The sequence below is a fragment of the Pygoscelis adeliae genome, unplaced genomic scaffold (genome assembly GCF_000699105.1).
Source record: "Pygoscelis adeliae isolate BGI_AS28 unplaced genomic scaffold, ASM69910v1 Scaffold38, whole genome shotgun sequence".
NCBI lineage: Eukaryota > Metazoa > Chordata > Aves > Sphenisciformes > Spheniscidae > Pygoscelis > Pygoscelis adeliae.
The window spans coordinates 11927168-11951730 of NW_008825614.1; the positions used below are offsets into that span (position 1 = coordinate 11927168).

The 24563-nt window shown below is 40.1% G+C and overlaps 1 protein-coding gene across 1 annotated transcript in view; it reads left to right on the plus strand.

The window, feature by feature from the left end:
- The window catches only part of BICD1 (bicaudal D homolog 1 (Drosophila)), a gene marked incomplete at its 5' end in the record, with an annotated part of 91322 nt that overhangs the window by 56900 nt on the left and 9859 nt on the right, over positions 1-24563 (plus strand). The window contains 3 exon segments of the mRNA XM_009332913.1: positions 4607-4758; positions 11580-11897; positions 12846-13036. Of these exon segments, the coding sequence (XP_009331188.1) occupies positions 4607-4758; positions 11580-11897; positions 12846-13036 (661 nt within the window).

Consider the following 24563-nt stretch of genomic DNA (forward strand, 5'->3'; position numbering starts at 1 on the left):
GAATTGTGTTCACTTCTTTTCACAGTAACTTACCCGACTGCAGGAGAGCCCTGAAGGAGTCTCTTTCTGTCTGCTCCTGCTGCAGTGGGCCTGCCACTCCAGCAGTGCAGTTGCACCTTTTAAATCTTTAACAGCATACAATAAATTTCTGTTTGAACCTGACAAGATGTTGCCTAGTTTAATGCATTTGGCAATATCTGATGATATTACTTTTGAATCCAGCTGAATTTTCTTTAGTAATATTTTCAAGTAAGCATTAAGCATTAGGCTGGGCCGCAAACAGAATACGCGAAACCCTGTAACACAAGAAAGAGAGCAAGATTTGCTCTAAGAAGCTGCAAACCTAAGCCTGGGAAAATGGATTATTATATCAGTTGTTCAAGATAGCAAGGCATGTATATCTTGCTAGCTTGCTTGTTTACCTGTCTTGATTTATGTATCCATTTATTTGTAGCTGTAATTACTGTGTCAGCACATTTTGTGGAGCAAACCCAAGTAGCATTAGCGTTACCAAGTAGCATAAATTGTGAAGTAATATCAAATTAATGACATAATAACTTTTAGGACCAGCTCAATAATGGTTTTGATTTTGATTTCTAATAACATTCAGAAAGCAAAGCTGCCTATGAGGGGAATTTAATATCCTGAGGTTCTGATTGAAAAATGATCGGTTGTTCTCATGGCTAAATAGTTCGATGGGAAGGAGTTGAGTCAGCAAGAACTTCACATCCGTATTGGCCGTAACTATGGTGTCTCCAGCTCCCATAACTGAGATACCCATAAAAGTCCTTCAGAAAAAATAACTTGATAACCCCAGACATACAGTACCTTATCTATAAATAAACGCCCTGATGTTATATAGACAGAATACAGTAGAATTTCAGCTGGGAAAGTGGGGCTGAGTGGAAAGATCCAGTACCACGTACAATTTCTGCACTAAAATAACAGGCTACTGTTCTGCTTTCTTGTGTGAAAAAATAAAGTACTTACCACTGTAGGAGTTAATATGTCTTCAGCAACAGTTTTTTTACTTAGTTTGCTTCTCACACTGCTAATGTAAAGTAAATGGGATATGAAGTCGTCTTAGAATGTGAATATATAGAGAAAATGAGGTTTGTTCATGGATTTCAGGATTAAGGTGGCAACCTTTAGGCAGATGGATATGGGCATCTCCTCTGTAAGGATAAGGACGTCGTTAGTTCTGGCAGTGCCTTGGGTCCTGGGCTCGGGTGTGTGCCCACCACAGCCTGTGCGGCTCCGTGGCTGGGTGTTGGGGATGGGGGTGCTGAGCTCTGCGTGCCCCAGCTCTCTCTTCCTGGATAGTGTTTCACACCCCGTGGGAGTCCAGATGTTGGAGCTCTCTGCTCCCTCCCAGCCTTGCTGTCAGATCCAGGTGATGTCCTCTGCACAGCAAATGCTATGTGCTCTGCGAGCCATTAATCCTGTGTCCCCAGGTGGCTTGCTGAGTGGCTGGGTAGTGTGTTTGCCCAGTTTCTCTTCAGGACTGGTCCCCCTGTCAGGAGTGTCATTAGTCCCTCTCCTGTCTTATTGCGTTATTTACTTCACTGAAGAGTAGTCACACATTTTTCTGTGTTTTCATCTTTTTCTTGTGCTCTTCATTTTCATGTGTGTTGCTCAGAGGTTGCATTTTTATGTAGAGCCGTTTCTGTAACACAGTTTTGTAGTTAACCACAGCTTAAAACCAAATGCTTCAGAAAGAGCTGTTAAAAACAAAGCCAGGTCCTGGACATCTGCTTCCTTCTGGCACCCGCTGCTTGGGGAATGCAGACTTTTATTTGCCCCATCCTTCCTTTCAGAGCACACTCCGAAGGCACCATTTGCCCCAGGTTTTTAAAATCCAGATTATCCCACAGAACTGGTTTCAGGCACAGCCCCACATATGTGGTTCAACAGGCACAATTTTGGAGATTGGCTGAGAGGGGGAACAAATAGAAATGATTTAGACTAGAGCTGCTGCTGTCCCAAACCGATGAGCTGTAGGTAACACGAGCATCCGCACAGTCGGGCACCCATCGGCTCTTGCAAGGACCTCTCGAGCCTCACGCTAAAGCAATGCACTGCTGCTCTGCTGGCCCTGGCTGCCTGTCTGCAGGTTTCTAACAGAAGCTACCCTTGCTTGCTTCCCCCTTCTTTCTCTTGCCTATTAAAAACACATTTTTGTTAGTTTTATTTGCTTCTCTAGTAGAGCACTTGTGCCCATTCATTCTTCGCTTAGGAGACTTTCAGAAGGGAGACCCTCGACAGCCTGCAAAGGGGTGTGTTCAAAAGCTTGTCTGGTGTGTGGAGAGCCACCAGGCACTTCCAACAGGTTTTGCAATTTATGTTTCATTTCCTATATGTTGTTTTATGGAAAACTCTTAATACAAAGAAAAAAAGGTTTGAAGGTTTGACACAGTCCTTCCTCTGTTACCTTTATTCACCAACTAAACGATATTTCTAAGTTATTTTTCATCCTGTAGTGTTACACGTCCATTTAACTTACCCTGACATCCAGACTAAAACATAGGGATCACAATGATCTGTCTGATCATTGTGCACAGTTTCAGTGATGTGTAAATTACTGGGTTTACATGGAACATGTAATCCCACTGCTGAAACAGCTTTTTTTTTTTTTAAAGTCTAGCATTAGGGGTGGCACATATCTTTAACTCATTTTCATTCCTAAACAAAGGAAAATCTTTACATGAATTCTGTATTCAAATATGAGTTATGATAGGTTAAGGGGCATGGGGCTGTATTTCTCTTACAAAGCAAAGACATCTGAATTCCTGCCTTAGGGGCAAAGCAGAACTCAGTTTGAGCTATAGAGTCTACCTGTGCTTTCATAAATCACTTCTGCCTCATTAGTGACCTGAAAATTCTTAAATGAATCCGATTTAATCATATCTGTTAAATAGGAATTTGTCCCCGGTGCACTATTTCCTAGATTTCCCTTCAAAAAAGCAGTTCTATTAAACATAGTTAATCCTTCTTCTCCATGTTAATTTATGAGTGTACATTTTTGCTGATGGCTGAAAACAGATAGAAAGCTGACGATTTCTGCTTTATCCTGCCAAGGCGTAGGATGGTGCCTACCATCCTACATTACACCAAAGCATATGTCAGCAAGGTTGAGAAAAGCTGCATTTATTTGAATATAGCCCTAAGTGGTTGATTTTTTTAATGTGTATTGCTGATGATTTCAAAATTGGCATGAAAAAACCCATCTATTTAAAATGACAGGTAGTTACTAGTGATTTTTTTAAATCTCTTCTCTCAGTGTAAACTAGTGTGAAAGTAGAGAAAACATTATTGGTGAGTGTACAATTGGGAAAAAAATTTGAATTATTTTAATGCTGCCATTTCTAACTGTGCTATTTCCCCAGACACAAATGAATAGAGTTGATTTTTAGTAGGAGATGGTAATATGTCCTTTTGTTAAGAGACATTGTTAGTGGGAAATGTACTGAGTTTCAGAAAACTGAGCTTAAAATAAGTTGCCAACTGTTTGGCCATTACCATCTTCTGTCATGTCCCCTTGCTGGTTGCTTTAAACTAATGTTCTTCTACACATCTCTCTCCCCTGGTGATGACTCAAGAACCCACAAGATCAACAGGGGAAATTGATTGCCTGTATGAAATGCTGCAACTTATTATGCACTAAATGAAGTGAAAAAACAACCGTAACCCACCCTGAGTAAATGTAAAAGGAAACATTTTTTTCTTCATCTCATGCAATGGCAATAATTTTAATGTCTCAAAGCAGCAGTAGGTATAAAGCCTCTATAAAACTATGTATTTTGAATAACTTCAAAATTGTTCCAGACTTCATAGGAAAAACAGAAGGTTCAACTCTTGCAGAAATAAGGCATACGTAACTATTAAAAGCAGTAGGGCAATCAATTAAAGAAATGTAATGGATGAAATTGAAAAAAGAAAGGAGGAAGAAGAAAAACTGAAGGAATAGGATGACTATAAACCCTTGCTTTCCTATTAGATGAGAATTGTAATTTACACTTCTTTTGTTCTTTTTTGTAGTGGTTAAAACTGCCAAAATAATGCTGTTTTGCACAACAGTAGGCGTTGCCAGTGCTCAGACATAAAAGCAAGCTGTCAGGTCCTAGCAGTCTCCTCGCTCAAGGAAAGCCTCAGCTGGCAGGAATCATGAGGCAAAACACGTTAGTTCCCACCTTGGCTACAGAGGCCAAGTCCCACGTGCCGTGTGTCCCGTTTGCAACGTGGTCATGGGACACACCTGGTTGTTTATTGCAGCTCAGATGACACGGTAGCAACTCCTTAAGCTGTAGTAACTTACTTGCCTGAGCCCTCAACGTACAGCTGCACAGTTTTGCAGAGACAGTTAAGGTATTGAGTTTTTGCCAGTGGATTGAAATTGACTTTGTCCTTTCAACTGCTTTCTCCTTTTCCTGGTTTCATGGAGTACAACTTAAAAGAAGACATTAAAGGGTGCAGTGCAATGAAGCTCAAGTCTAACTTTCTTTTACTGTATGAATGAAGAATGAAATCTAAAGTAAAATCAAACATGGGATCCTAGCTGTTATCAGATATCTGTCTCCTAAGCACATATCCTTGTTTGTGTTTTCAGACAGCTGAAGTGGCACTAGCCAATTTGAAGAATAAATATGAAAATGAAAAAGCAATGGTGACTGAAACCATGACCAAACTACGGAATGAATTGAAGGCTTTGAAGGAAGACGCAGCAACCTTCTCATCCTTGAGAGCAATGTTTGCAACCAGGTAAGGGAAATGGTTTCACTGTCTGGCTCAGCACTGTAAAAGTAAATATGTGTGTGCTAAGTGAGAACAGACTGAGCTGTGTATGTTGGATGCTTAGGAGGAGAGACAGAAATTATCTTCTGCAAGGTCAGGTGTTTGCTGGATGAAGGTGAATGAGTCTTAGAGTGCACACTGTGCAAAATCTGCAAGCTTTCAAGTGCTATTGAGATGTGTGTCTTGGAAAATAAAGCTGGAGAATAGCAATGTCAATACAACCTTGAGTAAAGTGTTATAAATGCCAGTGTCAACCTCCAGTATATTTGCATTTATAGGGCTTTTTAAAGTGGAAATCAAATAATAGATTTATGTGGCTGATTTTCACATTCAGAAGTACGCAGTGATTCTGTCGTAAAGCTATCGTATGGTTAATGATGATCTTCAGAACCCCATGTTTTCATATCGTGAGGTAATTACTATTAGTAAAATCTATTTCATCAACCAGCCTATGCTGTAATCCAGCACTAATAATTGTGAGGCCACTACAATTTCCCACTCCAGCATGAGTTCTTATTTTTCTTGCTGTGATATTCAATTATCTTCTCCTTCACAGGATAAAAGTTTCACTTATCTTCTGTAACATAGTTCCTCCTGGCGGGACAGTAATTAATCATCTCCCATCTTCCTTCTCCTACACCTTCAGAAGAGCTTTTGGTTTTAGCTGCTTTTTAAAAGGTTACCTAAAAATAATTTTTTTAAAGATCAACACTTTCATCGATAAATTCTTAATTCCCAAATACACAAGGAAATTAGTATCCTCAGGAAATTATGCTGTTATATCAAGGCTTTTTTTTCCCCATATGGTCAAACACAATGCAGATTTCTTGCTTGCGCTTTAGTCCATAAGCGGTAAGAAGTCTTCATGCCTCATGCCAACACCTCTCCGGTGCTCCCTGCGGTTTATAGGTACCATCTCACCTCTTCCAGCCTTCTGAGGGCCTTTGTTGCTTAGTGACAGTGGCAGCAGAAGCTGGGAGAGGTGGGAAGGAAGAAGAAGGGACATTTACATGCCGTCACATTGGTGCTGTATACAAATTCATCATAGGTTCATCGTCAGAAGAGTACGTGTAGTGCCATAATGGAAATGAAGAACCAACTCAGCAGGTGGTGTGAACCAAGGTAGCTCCATTGATTCCATTGGCATCTAAAGATTTTCTTCAAGAAAGCCAAGTGGTGTGTGTATATTAGAAATGCATGTGTCGATCTTTATTTGCAAGCTGTAGGAGATACACGAATATACTAACTCTATAAGACTACCTGGAAGGCTACTAACTCCAGAGGAGAGGAGTGGCATCATGAGCATAAAGCAAACAAGGGTCTTGCATGGAGCATAAATCATCAACCTATGAGGTAAAAGAAGTTTGCAAAGATTTAAAAGTTGTTACTTAAAGGGAACGTTAGGTTGTTGGTGTACTGAATGCTCTTTACCCAGTTTGGGCATCCTGAGCGCACACTTCTGTTGGGTTTAAGGCATATCCTAAAGCTGGTGGGAGACGGCAGCATCTTTTCTGTGAGAGTTAGGCTTAAAGGGTGCCATTCATCTAGATGCCTTTTCTAGATGCTTTGTGTGTAGGATGCAATGAAGCTTCTGTTTTTCTTCCATGAACTATAAAGGGAATCTGGGTGAGTGGCCAAGTTACAGATCTCCACTTTGTAAATATCTAATGTTAGTAGAGATAAATCCCACCCAAAGCATCTACTGCTGCTGGTGAACTCCATGCAGTACTGATTAAACACTCACTGCGTGGCCTGTGAACGTATCCCTGCCCTTGAGGTTGTAAGTTTTGCCCAGTATTTTCTGAGCACTGTTATAAAAAATCGTTCGCTGCAAGGTCTTGCACATCAGTGTGCTCCTAGAGTTTTCTGTTGTAAAAGATTCCTTTTCCTTCCTTACCCTGGAATCTAATGGCCTTTATAATTAAATCACTATTCCTAAATGTACAAATTATTGACTCATTCTGAATACTCCATTTGGAATAACATTTGTTTAAATGACAGCCGATATACTATAGATGTCTGTTCAAGAAGAGAAATCTGTTTGAAAATACGAGACTAAGATTCTTCATGCAGTAACAACTGATGCAATAGCAACTTCCAGCATAAAAAAGCAATTGTTTAGTCTTCTGTTGAATAAAACAGTGGTTTCCATGGTTATCCTGCATCACATGGTAGTTAATCCTGAATTTGTACTGTAGGGAGAACATCCCTCTGACAGTAGGCTTATATTATAGTTCTGAAAATGATTTCATATACTGTTTGATACAGCAATATCCTTTCTCTTTCATAAACCATCCTTTTCTGTTCATCTGGTCCCCAAATGGATGTTCATTCTGGTGCTGAACTGTATGGTTTCTCCCTCAAATGCACTGGATAAAGGTCATACCACGTTATAAGGAGAGCACAGCACACCTGTTTCTGCTTTGAACAGCAAAGATGACACTTTTCTCCAAAGCTCCCCTATGCAGAAAGCAAGACCCATCCTTTTTCTGTGATTTCCCCTGCCACTTGTTTATCCTTCCGTTCCTTAAGTTCTTTCTTCAGTTCTTCTCTCCTCCCCCTCAAAAGTCCTTCTGTCCTGCTTGTACCTCTACTTTTGCTCTTTTTCCTTCTGGGACTGTTTTTTTCCCAATCCAAAATCTCCTTTTTTTCCCCCTGCCACTTGTGCATCCTTCCGTTCCTTAAGTTCTTTCTTCAGTTCTCTTCTCCCCCTCAAAAGTCCTTCTGTCCTGCTTGTACCTCTACTTTTGCTCTTTTTCCTTCTGGGACTGTTTTTTTCCCAATCCAAAATCTCTGTGGTTCTGATCTCTACAGCTTCCTTCTTCCCTCTGCATTAGCCTTGTGATCCCTTTCTGAATTTATTTCAGACCCATCAAGAATATGTCCTCAATACAGTTCAAACTCCCTTTTCCCCAAACATCTCTCTTAAAAAAAGAAAGAGAAAGCAACAGCATAGAAAAACCTTCTTTCTTGGGGGATGCATGGGGTTGGCAGAGCACAGTTAAAGTTCCTGTTCCATGCCAGGGCCATGTGCTACCCGTCAGATTTGCAGCTCCTGCCTTTATAAAGCCTGCTTATTCTGTCCCGGGCTACTTCTGGTAGTCCCAGACCAGAAAAAACATTGAGAGCCTTTCCTGCCCCTCCTGTCGTTTCCCCTCACTCCAACCCTGAGTTGTTGACCCAGGTGGGAGCTGTGGGAATGGGAAGCAGTGGGGCTGGTGGCCAGCGCTCATCCAGAGGGCAAATGAAAAATATATGCTTTAAACCATTAGTTTTCCTGTCTAGAGTAGGGGTTTCCCTGGAAGAGGAAGGGAAAAGAAGTCTAGTGCTGAAGGAGAGAAGGAACTACTTTTAAAGCAGGATCCTAAAGGGATTCAGAAAGCTAATTTTACTTAGCCCTGACACGTGCTTGCTTTCCCAGCCTAAACAGAGATACTCAAAAGGAGAGAGCAAGAAATATTACTTACTATATTGCCACAGTCCTGACACTGCATGCACTGATTTTATTCTCCATCCATCAAGGTGTTTTCTTGTGATTAATATTTAAAGAAAAAAGTGTGCTGAAGAGATGGACTAGGAAGTTCGGACAGGTCCTGGACCTATCCTAGATGAGAACTTATGATCACAAGAGAATTATGCTTATATGGCTAGAGCAGGGATCTGTCACTGTCAGTGTCACTGGGTTTTAGCTCAAGCTCTGCTATGATTTATGTTACCTAAATTATGCATAAGCCTGACTCGGTATTTGGTTTGCATTCCTAGACAAGAGAGATAGATGGAACTAGAAATCCCTCAAACTCCTACATAAACTTCTTGGATCAGTTCATACAAAATAAGTGGGCTTACGTGCCTGTCTGCTTCCTTTCTGAGACAAGAGAAATGAGAAATAGGTGAAATCTTGACTTTTGCTCTGGCAATAAGTAGACCAGCAGACAGCAAGATAACAGTGCTGTTTATTTAATAAGTCACTTGCAGCTTACACCTGTCCTGGGGCAAGGGAGAAATTGGGAAAGACCTCTGACTCAGGAGGACATAACCTAATTTTTGTTATTCACTACTATTTGAGTACTTCTGAAAGACCCGTTCAGAGCCCTGCTGCATCCTGGAGCCCTGCTCAGTCTGCAATGGTCTATGCCGTGCCAGAAGTCATCTCTCTTAGGAGCTCTTAACCTTTTTCTTCCTCGGTATGCTGTGAGACTTCACAAATGTTTATAAAACATGTGGGCAAAAGGCAATATGGATGCATGTAATGCTTTTTTCTTTTTTAATTGGAAACACTGCTCTCTTTATCCCACACTTGCACGTAGCAGGGAATATTTCAGCAAAGGGAAATGCCATAGCTGCAGGCAGTAGCTACCTCCCACTACATGGAATAACCTTCACTGCTGCAGACTTCAAGGAGATGTGAGGCTGTTAATTCAGCAGTTTCTGAAGTTAATTATGGCCTTTACTTGACTGAGTTAGGTTTAACCTTTCTGAACACTGTTTCTCAAAAAAAACCCCACATGCTTGAGCAACAAAACACAGAGACAACAGACCACATGTTTGTGAAAAATAATAGGAAACTTCGAGTCGTGGTGAAGGTCAGATGACTGGAATCACCCAAACACTGCAGTGAACTGCTAAAAATGTGGGGTTGCTGTTATGGGGAGGCTTCTAGGAAGGGCATATAATTAATCAGAACAGTGGGAAAATGTTGTATTAACAAAATTGGTTTTGTCTCAAGTATGAGACCAGCTAACAGCATCTAGTATATCCAGGTTTCTAGGGCCAGCTTGTTGTAGTTCGCAGCAGGTAACAAAAAGCAGGTTTGTCTAAGTCTGCTGTAGTAATATCCACCTTCATGGAGCTTATGTTTCTCAACTGCTCAATTACGCTGTTTTACAAAGCAGGTGCCTAAATACCAAGAACACATCCTAAGGCCTGAAGAAAACCAATCTTTTTCCAAAACCAAAATTGGCTTGTTGGCATATTATACCAAGGCAGTTCGTTCCTCTAGTGGCACTGTGCTACAGGTGTTGCTGCAGGTGTTACTTTTTAAATTTTTCAACAGAAAACATATTTGGGAAAAAAAAAAAAGATGTCTCCTAGACAAAGGGGAAAGCAGGAAAGAATAAGAGATGGATACAGGATCCATCTGGTTACAAGAATGAGTCTTTAAAACTCTGATACACAGACATTATAGTAATTCCTATTTCAAATAAATTGAATTTAATCTCCAGAATGCTGATTTCATTCTAATGTCTCTGTCAAAGAAACTGGCTAAAGCATCAATAGACATCTCATAGCTTGGAGCAGAAATAGGTGTGCAAATTGGCTTAAAGCCAACCAACGTTTCAGAAATAGCTCTCTTCCTCAACGCTTGAATAGAGACAGTCATGTTTATTAAGGTCCTGTAGAAGAAAGATAATACTGAAAATGGAGATGAAACTATGGCTGACTTAGCAATTTTGCTTCCAGTGCCTGAATTATTCAAAAGGATAGTACAATATATATATATGTGTTTGTGTGTGAAGAATAACTACGAATTTTCGAGTATACTTTATTTGTTTCCCAAGGAGAAGATTAAAGTTTCAGAGAAATTAGTTTCATCCCTCAGTTTGCAATAATTCAAAAGTTTATTGCATCACATATTTTGAGAAGGAAAACTAAAATTATTTTCTATGCTTGTTTTCTGTGAGTGGTACTGATAAAGTTAAATCCTCATCCATTACACTGTTGTAATTACACAGCAAAGCTATTTAGATTTATACAGATCACATGGGGAGGAGATTTGATGAGAGCTGCATCATTTAACATGAAAAGTTCTTGGATGTTGCCACAAATGTCTGGTGGTCAGACAGTACTGCTATCTGTGAATCACTTCACTGCTGGTATACTTTTATCACTCTTGGTTCTTACTGATTAGATGGTCTATTGTTAACAAACTGAAGCTATTTCACTTCAAAAAGTGACTAAGACCATCCTGAAATGCCTTGCTCTTCCTGTTAACTTTAGGAATCATTGTTTAAAGCGGAACTAAATTGAATTCAGTCTTAAATGCTAACAAAATCATGAGAAAGTGGTTTTATTTCCAAATCTGTCTCAGAGATCTAAAGCAAATGAAAAAGATACAGTTTTTCATGCAGATAAAAGAGGCTGAGGGTTAAAAAGGAGCAAGTGACCATAGCAATGGATACCTGAGCACACTGCCAAGAGATTCAACAGTAAATGTGAAATAACTTCCAGGTGTGGGGTTTCCTGAATAGCACCTCTTTAATCAGTTAACAATGGCAAACAACTGAGGGCTTCTCATTTCACAAAATCTGATGTGTCAAGTGTTCAAAGTACTTGCAGTCTTTTTTTCATCACTTTTTGTAATATTTTGCTTAAGTAGATATTACTGTCTATGAAAAATAGTATTATCTAGTCAGTAGACATTCTTATCCCTGGTGAGTTACTAGCTGAACCAGCCCCCAAAATTGTTATTTGTGTTCTAACCTGGAGATAGTCCCAAACCTTCCCTCTAATTGCTTGTTATCTGCATTAGAAACATCTCACGTTGTCATAGACTACTCTGATATTCTAGAAACAGGTTCCCCTGCTGAATGAGAAGTGTTGGCATTCAGATCCAAGTCCAAATTTGTTCAAAGTGGGAATGGAAGAATTCAGGCTGTCTGCTTCCAGGGTTAGGTTCAGCGAGAGCTTGGATGTGAATCTGTCTCTGTAATTGCAGCCCAGGAATGTGATCACCTGTAAGATTGGTTCTTGGACCCATTCCAAGATTTCTGCCTTGTTTGTTTTCCCAGGTGTGATGAGTATGTCACGCAGCTGGATGAGATGCAGAGGCAGCTAGCAGCTGCGGAGGATGAGAAGAAGACCCTAAACTCTCTGTTGCGCATGGCTATCCAGCAAAAACTTGCCCTTACTCAGCGACTGGAGGATTTAGAGTTCGACCATGAGCAGTCCCGACGCAGCAAAGGCAAGCTTGGAAAGAGCAAGATCGGCAGCCCTAAAGTAAGTGAGGAGGCATCAGCCACCGTGCCAAGCATAGACACTTTCCTCCTGCATAGTCAGGGCCCACAGCAACCAAACTTACTGGTCAGCAGTGGCACTCAGAGGAAAAGGTATGCATGCAGTGATCTTTACAGTACAGTGCAGTGGCCAGACTTTCATTAAAGTTGTTCACTGAATTGTAAACATTATAATTCTTTTTTTTTTTTCGTACTTTGACTGGGGAGAAGGAGGTGGGGAGAATATGAATATGAAATTCAAAGCCTGGCAACATGTGGTTCTGATTCACCTACTCACTATGTTATCTCCTCCCCCTTAATGCAGTGTTTTGAACTATATTCTGTCAGTGTCTCAGTGCATCTTGTATGTCTTTAATATTAGTGTGAATGTATTTTCTTTAACAAGTTTTCCTTAAGGTTTTCCGTAACGAGCATCTGAAATAAAAAAAGGATTGTGCTCTATAAGCATTTCAGCGCTTAACACAAAAGAAAGTGCGCATCTCTGTTAAGCTCTGTTGCTCGCTTGTTCTTCATCAGTGTGAAAAGAATATGGATGTGTTCACTCAGATCAATTTTTCTGCATGGGAGCAAGCAACCTTTTGAAGGGGGATGGCTGCCATTCATAACCTAATGCAAATATTTCACTGTTCAAGCAGTGAGTTCTCATCTTGTGACTGCCCTGCCAAAGCTCTGTAGGTGTGGGGATCTCCACGGTTCTGAAGATGAAAAGGACTCTCTGTCAGAGAAGTCCTACATAATCATTCCCTTTTCTTGTATGCTCTAGTCACAATGCAAAACCAAGAGAACATTCAGGGAGCCTTGTACCTGTCGACTCCAGGATGCTGAGATATAACTCAACCTCCTCTCCTCCTCCCCTAACACAAACCAGGATTTCCAATGCAGGCAAGGTGCCCTGCTGTGGAAATGATGTGGGGTGGCAACACTAGTTGGTTTTTACCTGTTAAGCAAATTAACATGATGTTGTCATTCATGAGGCTTTGAAAGGTAATTAAAGTAAAACTCTTTTGTTTCCATATGTATTTTTCTTGGATCTCCTGCAAGACTATTCTCACCTTCCCTTTGTGATCAGAGCCATCCCAGGACTTCAGGGACCTACCTCCAGAAATTATTAAGAGCCCCCCCTCATCCCGCCTCCACAGAATCATATCTTCTGAGGGGCCCCCCTTCCATGAGTGAATTCATCCATGGGCACCGTCTCAGCAAGGAAAAAAGGTTAACCGTGGCCACACCAGGTAAACATTTTTTCCTTGGGTGCATGTGGTGCTGAGTGGTTAGCAGAGCAGAGGACCCTCCCAGGACTGCAGATGCAATCTAATTTGGGCACCTTCTTGAGGCCTGAAAAGCAAAATGTCTCCTCCTGTGTCACCTGTGGCAGGAGATGACATTCTGCCGGCAGCGGCCCAAACTGGTTGCACATGCAGTGGGTGAAGTCCTGCTGTGGTATAGGTGGGTGCAGTTCCGCTGGCATCCACAGAGGCTGCACCCCTGTGCCTGGGTGGTGCTTAGCCTGGTGGTTGTGTTGGTAGTCCCCATGGAAGACACAAACCCAGTGGGACAGAGGAGTCAGATGTGTGAGGACCAGCAAGGGAGTGACGGGCAGTGTGCACAAGCCTACGCAGCATCCATCTTCTGCTCACCCTGGAGCATTCAATCAGGTTGTTGTAAAGGGTAATGTTAAACTCAGAGGAGGTTTGGTTTATATAAATTGAGTCATTAAGTTTATCTCTGCAGGAAGCTTTTGCTCTTCATTTCCTGCCAAAATGTAGTATCTGCTTCGAACAAGGTGTAGAAAGGAAATGCAAACTGGAATGCCATTTCAATGGTTGTGACGTCTGTCTTCTCCTGACAGTCAGGCTAATAATTACTTTTCTTCTGCGCCTGAGCAGAACTTTTAGCCTTTCAATGTGCACACTTTTGTCTGGTGGTAAATTTTTTCATTCTTTGTTTTGAAATTTGTTATAGACAAAAAGCATAAGTAGAAAATACAAAAGCTAAAACCCATAAAGTGGTTTCTGCTCAAGCAAATGTTTATTCTGGAAAGCTGAGCGATACCCTGTAATATGTTATATCTCTCACTCAGTGCCAGCAATATCACAGCCGCCTTTGAGTAGTGCCATGCAAGTAACACCCACTCAGAGGACAAGTGCAAAACTGCAGAGAGTCGAAACAAGACATTTTCCTAAGGAGTGTTGCAGTAAATAAATCAAAGAGCTGGCTCCTGGGGAGAAAAAGGCGGGGAGAGGGAAAGAAGCAAAGACTTTAAAATGTATAAAATAAATGGTACTGATCTTTCAGCAATTCCTTTGTGTTCTGTTGGCAACAGAAGACCAAGTGCTCGTTTTCTACCCCATAGACAGGAATCTGTTTCCTAAACACTGGCAGTGTCTCTTGTATTCTTTCCTCTTCATCTTACAACAGAATAAGGATGATTTTCTTTCTGAGGGATACTTACATCTCTTAAAGAACTGGATTTTGCATTTTCTGTATAGCCAAACTCCCCAGTTTGGAAATGCGAGGATCTAAGCCCCAGAACGGCAATCTTCTGACATATGATTTACAAGACTCTTCTAATTTTAATTGTACTTCCCATGTACAATTTACAAGAGTGCCTGGCCAAGGCGAACCAGACTTTAATCCAACAACTGGGTGACCTTTGTGTGAAGAACCCTGACTGTATATTGTAAATGCAGTTTAGCGGTTGGAAGAAGTAACAATTTAAAAAAGAACTGTGCTCAGCAGATAGGTAAACGCAATTTACTGTATTTGAAAATGGTTAGTAAAATGGTAAAATACGTGATCTTTGAATTTGGGACTCTGGATCCTGACTGTCTTCAGGCATTAAATTTTTTTTTCCACTATTTTAATGGACTGGCATCTGGTATCTCATGGAGCATCACAGATGCACGGACCACAGATTGAGAAACTTTGACACAGTGTCTTTTTTCAGTAACTGAAGCCACAGGATGAAGCAGCCTGAAAAGTCAAATTGTCCAGAAAATAATGTTTGTCTGGAGTCTTACCTGGCGCTTTAGGTAAATGTCTACATATTCAGAGTATAAGGGTCTTGAGACAGTATTACTGATTTATGTTACAATCGTCCTTATGAATCTACAATAGTCGCAGCTTTCTGAATGCATTTGTCGGAATTTTATGCCATCACATGGCCTTAGTCTCAGCCTGCGAGACTGCCAGGTTCAAAACAGAGATCTTTCTGAGCACTCAGATTCCAGTATTAGCAGGGCCCATGTTAGAATTGGGTTGAGGATTAGGTAGGGAATTTTTCAGCATTGTTCTTACCAGTTTCTGGAAGATTTCTTACTGTTGTTAACAGATCGAAGGAATGATGCAGCAAGTAGGGTTTTTTTGCCCTCTGTCTAATTATGTGTTTCCTGAAAATGAGGAACAGTGAAGGATGTTATTCTGCTGCTTTTACAGGGAATGTTTAAAAGCCTTGTATCAGAAAGTGTTTCTTTTCTCAGATGATTTGTGCAGTCAAGCAAGCCAGCAAGAAATGTAGCAACCCACACCTGCTTCTTCATCAAAGAGATTGCAAAAGAGCAGCATCCAAGCTCAAACACTATGGAGCAGAGTATAGTTTGGCTTGAGGCTGTGTCCTCAGGAGCGATGAAGCCTAAATTAAACGCAATCAGGTTTCCAGTTTTTTTTTCTTTTAAATTTGTGAATTATTTCCTTCACTTAAATATTTCACCCATATGATGATGTTCATTAGCTCCCAGTGCTGTGGGGACTGGGTGGCTGTAGCTGGGAATGCGTTTGATGGAAACAAGGAGCCAAAATAACTGAAGTTGGTAGAGGGAGAAACTAAGCAGCCTACCCTGCCCCATGCTCCCCATGCAGTAGGCAAGCTGTGCCTGTCTTTCCCTTGCACCTTCTTCTGGACTTGGTGCTTGGCAGAAGAGGCTGCCTTCACCATGCTCTGGCCTCAGCTTTGACTGCTGCTGGCTACCTGGTAGAGGGAAAGCTGGGACTGCTTTGGCTGACTTTTTCAGAGGAAGACCCTGGCATGAAGGCTCACTAGTGAAGACCAGCTGAATTAAAGAACTCTCAAAAAAGAGACTGTCATTTCTTACTAGGTTTCCATTTGACTGACATCAAGCTGTGGCAGTATAAATTTACCTGGGCTTTCTAATTGAAGTAAGAGCTTCTAACTACTGTGGCTAAAAATACCCGTCAGTCCATTTCCGAAGTATCATGTGTCACTTCCCCTAGGTAGTAGTATGCATTTAGCTCGGCCGTGTGTTTCTTCTTTTCTTCTGTTATTTTCTATTATTTTTACACTTTAAAGTCTTTATTCTTCTGATAGACAGAACCAGCCGGTATGTACTCAACACAGTTCCAGCCCGCTTTTGCACGTGGCTGTTTTCATAACTAGGTGAAGAAGTCAGGGCATACAGAAAGCCTAAGGCTGGATTTGACAGTGTGTAACACTGTATTAAAATTGACCTTTCCTTTGCAGTTGCATTCAAGCTCCTTCCAAATTTTCATACACAGAGTCTGAAAACAAAGTCACTAGATGCCTCTTAATATCCCCCAGTCCCAAATATCAAATATGTTTCTCTTGACTTCTTCAAGGAAAGAACAAGACATAAAAAGTCTGCTGTAGGTGCCCTGATAGCACTCTTTTCTCTGTCGGTTATTTTAGCATGGAAATTCTAAAAGTTGAATATAAAGTTCTGTAATTTTAGCTTAAAATTAAATCCATTAAGATCCTTGTGTGGATGATGCACCTGAAGAAAAAGTTTTCCCAGCAGGCTTATGAGATGGAGAGTAACTAACTAATGGCTACAGCGTTCTCCCTTAAACAGGTGTGGTTAAAGTGTCAACTATGATCCACCTGAGAGTCTCTCCTTTGTTGAGGTGCCCCCCAAACAAACTGTGGTAGATGCTGCTTTTCCCTATCGTTTATGCTTGTAGGTACCACAGGGCAGATTTCAGTATTTAAAATCCCACACAGGAAAACACTTTGAATAGTAAAGTATTTCATGTTTCCTAGGAAATCAGATCATAAGATCATAATAAACAGTCCTTTCCCTTCTAGAGAATTCTGTACTTGATTCTATTTTATTTGATTAAAATAGAAAAAGGAAAGTAGCCTTAAAATGTGACACATTTCCCTCAAATTCAAAGCCCAGCTGAGGTCAAATGTTTAGTTGATACAACCCAGGCTAGCCCCATGGGTTTCAACAGAACTATGCTAGATTACTCCAGCCCCAAGTTTTTGTTCTGTAGGGTTTAGATTTTATTGTTCTTCATTGTTACAAGTCCATTTCATAAAATGGTGCTTCTAAAACTTGTAAAAATGAAAACCACTGCAAAATTAGGTAATTTTGTGGACTTCTTCATTTCTGAAAGTACATTAAACCTGAAAGTTTGCTTGCTTTTCAGGTGTCTTTCAAGGCTGATTTACAGAATGGCATTTGATTCTCACAAGAAGAGACTAATGTGGAAGATAAAGACAGCCCAAGGAATGCCATGTAATAGTACAGCAGCTGCTCAAGCACTGAGCTCACCAGCTATCATATATAATTAGGAGTATATAGTATATACTGTTAATATAAAAGTCATCCAAGATTAATTTCTGCTGTAGCTCTGTGCTTACAGACAAATCAAATATGAATAACAATATGATACAAATAACTAGCTTTTGTTTGTTGGTTTGCATTCTTACCATAAAATTTAAATTAGTTTACAGAAATTCTATCCTGAGGGAAATTCCTATAGAGAGTACCTAATAGTGTCTCCAAGAGCTAACTTACAGCATCTGTGGGTAGAAACTGTTTCTTAAAGCTAACAAGGAAAACGATAACGAAAAACCTCAATCACCCAAATATGGAGGTCCTAAGAAGTCTTCCAATTAAGTCTTTAAGCTGGGACTCCAAGGGAATTGCTTAAGACTTGTCTTTGTTAATTGCCTTTTACACTGGAAGTGGTTTCACCTGTGAAGAATAGGTTAGAAACCTGGGAATGCAGTGATCTGATGTAGCACAAACACAATTTAACACACGGAGGAGAGGGTCTGCTGAGTAGGGTGGTTGTCAGTGTTACAGGGAGTTAGGGGCTTTTGATAGGCCATGTGAGGTGTTGAGTAACCTCTCCTGGCACAGGGGATGAGGAATATGCTCTGTTGCCATTTTATTTTTTTCTTTCTAGATTTTGAGCTTTTTTCAAAGTTCCTTGTTTAGGATATGATTTTCAGAAATATTCTGTAAAAGGTTATTCTCTGTGTAATCAGAAGCTCGTGTTCCTTCTTATATATTTTTCTTAAAATAATGTTAAAGTGGAATTTATCATGTGGGGCAAGATTCTTGGCTTTGGCTCCTGCTTTTTGCTTCTTCACGTTGTTTAGGCAGTGTGAAGACATGGGAAAGCATCTTCAAAAGGAGTATTATGGGTAGAAGCCCTTGGTAGGAAATGAAGCTGTCTTTACTCTCCCCTTTTGGATGAAGGGGTTGGGAAAATGACCGAGGGAGGCTCAGGCTGGCACTACTGTCCACAGTGGAGGCTTTCTGCAGAGATGAGCCTGCGCGCCTTACAGCATTGGAAAGGTAGGGGGAATAAATTTTTGATAGCGGGTTTGTGTCTTCTTTCATTGTGTGGTGAAAAGGGTTTAAGTTCAAGGTCTTTAGCTGTGCACATTTTTTGTTTGTTTAGGAATGTTTTGCCAAAAATAGTTCTAGCTTTGCTTTTGAGCTTAAGTACCAATGTCAGAAAGCTCCTCACAGATTTCTAAACCTTGCTAGTATAGACATTACTTCAGTATCTCAACTTTGCTTTTTTATGCACTTCTCAATTTTGAAACAGCAGGACTGTTAGAAATCTGAACACGGAGGAAAGCACAGCTTCTTTTAAAAATTATTGTGGAAGAAGTCCTTTGAGGAACACTATCAGCTCAGACCTGAATTTTGCTAGGTGGGTGCCCTGTAGATCTTTATGATTGCTCAGATGACCCAGTGAACGGTTTTAAATGTTTCTTATTTCTCCTTTGTGAAGGAATTTTATAGATTAATGAAAAGGAAAATCAACATGCCTAGGATCTAGATACCTCTTTCTATGCTGATTTTGTGTTAAAGAATTTTATTCTGAATTCTAGTTCATGACCGTTATGGATTTATCTGTATGTTAAGTTAAACAGTTTATTCTTGAAAAGCAGGGTAGGTGGTTAAGTGAGCCACTACTGCTAAATAAGATATGCAGCCATATAATATTTAACTAGTCAAGCTAGTCTGCTCTGATTGTTCAGTCAGGTAACTTTGATTTGCTTCATCCAAGCAATGCAAAGCAGCTGGAGCATGAAAGTCCTTCAGAACCATTATTTTTTAAAAAACCCCACAACTTTACTCTGACAATGCAACTTTACAGTCCGAGTGCAAATTTCCCTTTGCCTAATTGCCACGGAATGATCCGTGGATCATTCTTCTGAGTCCTCGGCTATGAATATGTTGTATTTTTATCTACCGAGAACGTACTTGTGTTGATGGTAATCCTGTACCTGCAAGATGTTTCTGAGCTTGTGTAATCAGGCAGGCTACTGGCTGTTGCAAGACTCATGCGGTATTGGTCTAATCTGTCTTTGCTCTCTGTGAAAAATGGATTTTATGAGTTTTTACCAGGGTTTTTTAAAATCAAGTGTAGGTTTTTTTTTTTTTACCTGAACATGATGCTCTTCACAAAAAGGATAATTCAGTCGTTATTAACTTATTATCTGTGTTCACTTTTTGTTCTGCATTGTTCTGTTTTTCTGTGGGTTTTGTAAACATGTCATATTTGTGTATATATGTGTTCATTGTTTAATAAGCGGTATTAGTGCATATATACAGATGTGTGTATATATAGTCCTGCTCTTGGGGCCATGTCCTGCATCTGATATGCTCATTTAACTAAGCTTAATGAGCATTACATATTTATGCCATTTCAAGCATGGTACATTCTCCTTGTGGAGGCCGTTTTGAATTTGAAGAACAGTGTCTTGGCCAAGGACACTAGTTGGCTGTAACTGATGAAAAGTCAGCTGGCTAAATGTACTTTTACCTCTTGGTGCCACTGTGAATAGGACCTTTTCGCTCTATGCTTTTCCTCTCTTGCTTTCCAGTTATCACTGATGAGACCAAAACCATACATTTCATGCTGATCAATATAATTTAGCTACTTCAATATAATTTAGCTATTATGGCATGAATTCACTGCAGTTCTACAAGTTTCATTTAATTTCTATTTGTATTTTTCACTATCTAAAGAAAGCATTTCTGAAATAAAACCTGTTTTTAATAGAAGCCCTAATCTGTTTGTTTAAAACATTAAAAAAAAAAAAAAAAGATTGCGGTGAAATCCATGCCTTGCTGTTGTATATTTTCATTAAAAGGTTATTGACATTTTTCTCTCTGTATCTAAGTTATGATGTCATTGCTGGATGGAATGGTTAATATTAGCATCATTTGTTGAAGTTCTCCAGTAAAATCTTATTAGACTTCTGGTTGTTTCTAACTAAACAGGTATGCAGGTGACGCATCGTATCTTTAAGGCATGTTACCAGATATTCATTGCTTTCTATGAAAATTTTGGGCTTTGGAATCCAGTCTTATCAATTAACTAAAACAGCTGTGGAAATATCTTGACAGTGTTCGTAACAACAGCCATCCGTCTTTATCTTCTTTTATGACAAGCTTTAATGTGGTTTCATGACTTACTGATTTTTACCATCAAATGTACAGGAATATTCAATATTGTGCTTTTCATCTCATAAAATAGGCAAAGCTGAAGTGAGTCTCTGTTTAAATTAGACACGCTGATATTTTAGCTCTCTGTTAGAGCAGTTCCTTGGGATGTTGTGATGTATGGAGTAAGCTCACCAGCAATTCTTTAATCAAGACTAGTATCCCTAATTGTAAGTATCTCCCTGCCTGCATTTTTTAGGGCTATGAAAGCTTATAGTTGTATCTTATGTTGTTTCTTCCAAAGCCTACTGAAGTTACCGTTCCCACTGACTTCAAGTTTTGGATCAGGCCCTTGTGGTTTTTACCCATAAAATAGTGCAAGTATTTTTGGTTTGGCCATATTTGTGGCCATCTGAAATGTATCCTAGATACTTATGTTTCCATGAAAGATGGGTAACCAACAAGACAGAAGTGTGATGATTTCTGTATTTTTAAGACCTTTCTTTTCCTCTTTTGAAGTGTTTAAAATGTGTGTGTCTTTTAGTAAGTATTTCATGAATCATCAGACCTTTCAAAATGTGCTTTTTATGAACTGTATATAAAAGAAAGGAACTGAATATATATTTTCAGCTTCTACCATTTCTGCTATTTTACTAACCCATTATTTAGCTTCTCAGTAGATTTAATGAGGAATTATTTAAAGCATTCACAGAAACCATTTGAGAAATAACATAAACACATCATGATATAGAAAGTGTGAAAAAGCCTACAGAGCTGACAAGAAACCTCTTAATGTTCTTAGTCTGTAATTGGAAAGAAATGCATTTCACTGATTTTTGTTAATGACTAGGTATTATTTATTTTTTAAAAATTATTCTTAATATGAGGTACAGCAAAGGGCAAGGCTGGGATATAGCTTTATCACTATACTTTGAGCTTACAGTACCACTGAAGCACATGGACTGATGGGGGAACAGCTTTCTAGGTTGGGGGTAACTCGGGTCTAAAAAGAAAGTAGAAATCAAGTCATGAAAAATAAGGAAATAAGGGGAAAAAACACTCCATACACTGTAGCTGTTATATAGATGAAAGAACTCACTAGAACATAGCCAAAAAACCTGATGTGTTCTGGAAAACCACTGAATCAGTGAGCTACTAAACTATGTCTCTCAGGTACTGTGTGAAGTTTAGTGATGCTCCATGAGTTGGTTTGTGGAAATCTCCAAGACAGATAGCATTTAGAGAAATGCTATAAGAAAATAACAATTAAATACCTACCTGTTCCAATAAGCTCAATCACCTCCTGAGAAGTGTTTAGCAGAAGTCTCTCTGTTATGTTTACTCTGTCTGACCTTGTCCTGAAGTTAAAGATCTGAGAGGAGGAGGAGGAGCAGAAGGCGGCCTGTGTCAAAAGCTTGAGAGTGTAGAAACAGTGGGACATTCCTGGGCCACCTTTGCAAGAAAAAGAGTGGACGTATGGAGATGACAGGAGATGAGGATTTTAGATGCATCCTACTGCTGGCCTATTGCATCTTAGTGCAGTATGCAGATATTGCTAATGCCGTCAGCTCAGTGTGTGAATGGGAGTTCAGCACATGCTCAAGTCTCTTAACCTTTATTCTTCAAATAATTTTTGAGAAGACTAAGAAATAAGCAGTGGAAGAATTCATTGTTGTTGAAACATCTCCAACCAACAATAATCTAAGATACCAAGTTTCTCTGAATAGCAAGCTTAAGATGTGAGTTACCTGGGTATTTGCAAGACTTGACATAAAAATTTCATAGTGGATCAGCTTTCCCATGAAGTAAGCCAAAACTGATACTTGGTTGATAAATTCGTCTATCTCCAATCAACAATCCAGGTTGATAAATTCGTCTATCTCCAATCAACAATCCATTATTCAGTTTAATAGGACCAGAGGTAAAACTTAGACAGTAGGAAACCCCAGAGAGTCTGGGTACTGGAAATGTCTGTGCAGGAGCTAACTTGCACCTGGTGAAGTTTTTTAGGCTGCCTGTGTGCTAGCTGTGCCAGAACAGGCTCTCATGCAGCTGTACAATGGCTCTGTACCATGGCTGAGTCCCTTGGCACTGCTCCTTTTGCTCCCAGGCCAGGACAACCCAAGTCAATCCTGCTCTGAGAGAGCTGGGCTTAATAAGGCTAGCCAGGCTCCATGTGGTTGCTCCACCGTAGTCCTCTCCTTCTAGGGACAGCCTGCAGAAACGCAGAGCTGCACCCAGTTTGCAGCTGGCAGACTGACCAGCTGGGGCTGTGCATAGGGCAGAGGCAACTGTGTTATTCCCAGACCCAAACTGACCCTGGAAACAGGAGAAGGGAGAGACTCTTCTAATCTTTGACCTGTACCATTGTTCATGCTTTTTTCCTAAGGTAAGCCACAGCTGTCCTCTCACCAGCTGTTCTTTGCGATAACCATTACCACTTAAAGTTCCTCTTGGCCTTGAGGAAGGTCAAAGTTTTCTTGGCATCCATTAGAAAAACAGAGATAAATTGTAAGTGAAACCAGCTAGTCAAATAATAGTATAAACTTATGTCCCCATCATCCCTGGACATAAGCAGTTTTGGGACTTTTCTCATCCTGTCAGATTACAGTTTGAAAGCATCTCTACAAATCTCAACTCAGCAGGTGGGTGAGTGTTTTAGTACCCTCTGCCCCGTTCTTCTTGATATCTCACATCTGTCTCTTGGATTTGGAAATTTTCCTTGTTCCCCACCTTTGAGTAGAGAGGACTGATATATTGTCTTTGTAGGACTTGCTGTGTGATGCAATGCGTTTCTGCCTCTGCACAACTAGAAGACTACTGATTTGTTCTTTGCCCAATACTTTTGACTCATGCTATTAACCATCCATTCTTTCCCATTAAATTGACATCTCGGGAAAGAAAACAATTCATTACCATATAAATGGAGACAGCTTCTCTTTTCAAGTAAATTGTCAATAACATTCATAGACGTGTTATCAAATTCCTCAAACTTTATGGAGCAAGTTCAATTGACATTGGGTAGCATGACACAAAGTGAGATTGCTCGAAAACTTTTAGCTATGAGAGAAGGACTTTCTGTTGGCCTGGAGTGGTCAATGGGATGCTAAGGAGAGCTTGTTTGAAAAGACTGAAAAAGCCTCAATCTCACATTTTGTCATAAGCATTTCTTGAGAGCTTTTCTTTTATCAAGAACAGATTTTTCCCAATGTTTTTCATATCAGAAATACCAAATATGTAACAGTACCTGTAAAAAAAAAAAAAAAAAAAAAAAAAAAAAAAAAGCTTGATTGGTTTGTTGTTTGACTCTCAATTTTACCCTTTCAGATTAAATAGCAAAAAGCTCTCCATTGATTAACTGAACTAGACACAGTTAAAAGTATGTTATATGTCAGTTACTGATTCACAGCATCCCCAATGCTTATCTTGGGATTCTTACTAGTCTCGGTCTTTGACAGCACTATGTAGAGATTAGTACTTTACTGAGTGTCAAAATGTGCTGAAATGTTCCATTGCAGTATGCTGGGTCCTGAGCAGGTGGGACTGAAAATGCTTGCACGTAGGATTTTCACTGAGGACATTGCTGATGTCAACAGAAGGCATGCCCATCTCTTGGACACTAATAACCCAGTTAAGCAGGCCTGTGTTGATTGGAGTCATCCAGTTCACAGACTGGAGGGCAGAGCACACCTTGTGACATGAGGGAAATGCATTGTTTTTGTGGCCGAACCAAAGGGAAGTACAGGAAAATACTTTTTTGTGAGATTTGCTCTCGGCAGATAATTTATAGCAGCACATTCAGTCCTCATATGAGCAGATGTAGCTCTTCTTTGAGCTTGGCATTTTTCATGCTCTTACATCAGAAGCTGATTAGCCCAATTAGGACTGGGCATTAGAGTCTAAAGGGAAATCAGCACTGGCTAATCTGTGAGAGAGGAAATCTCTGAGCCCTTTACACCACCATCGCCAGCAAATGGCTAAAATGTTAAGAACTGGAAAATTGGAACAGGCCTAACGTATAGCACAAGTCAAGCCTCAAAGCTCCAACGGATGCAGCGGTGTACATTGTCTGATACTGCCACAGGAC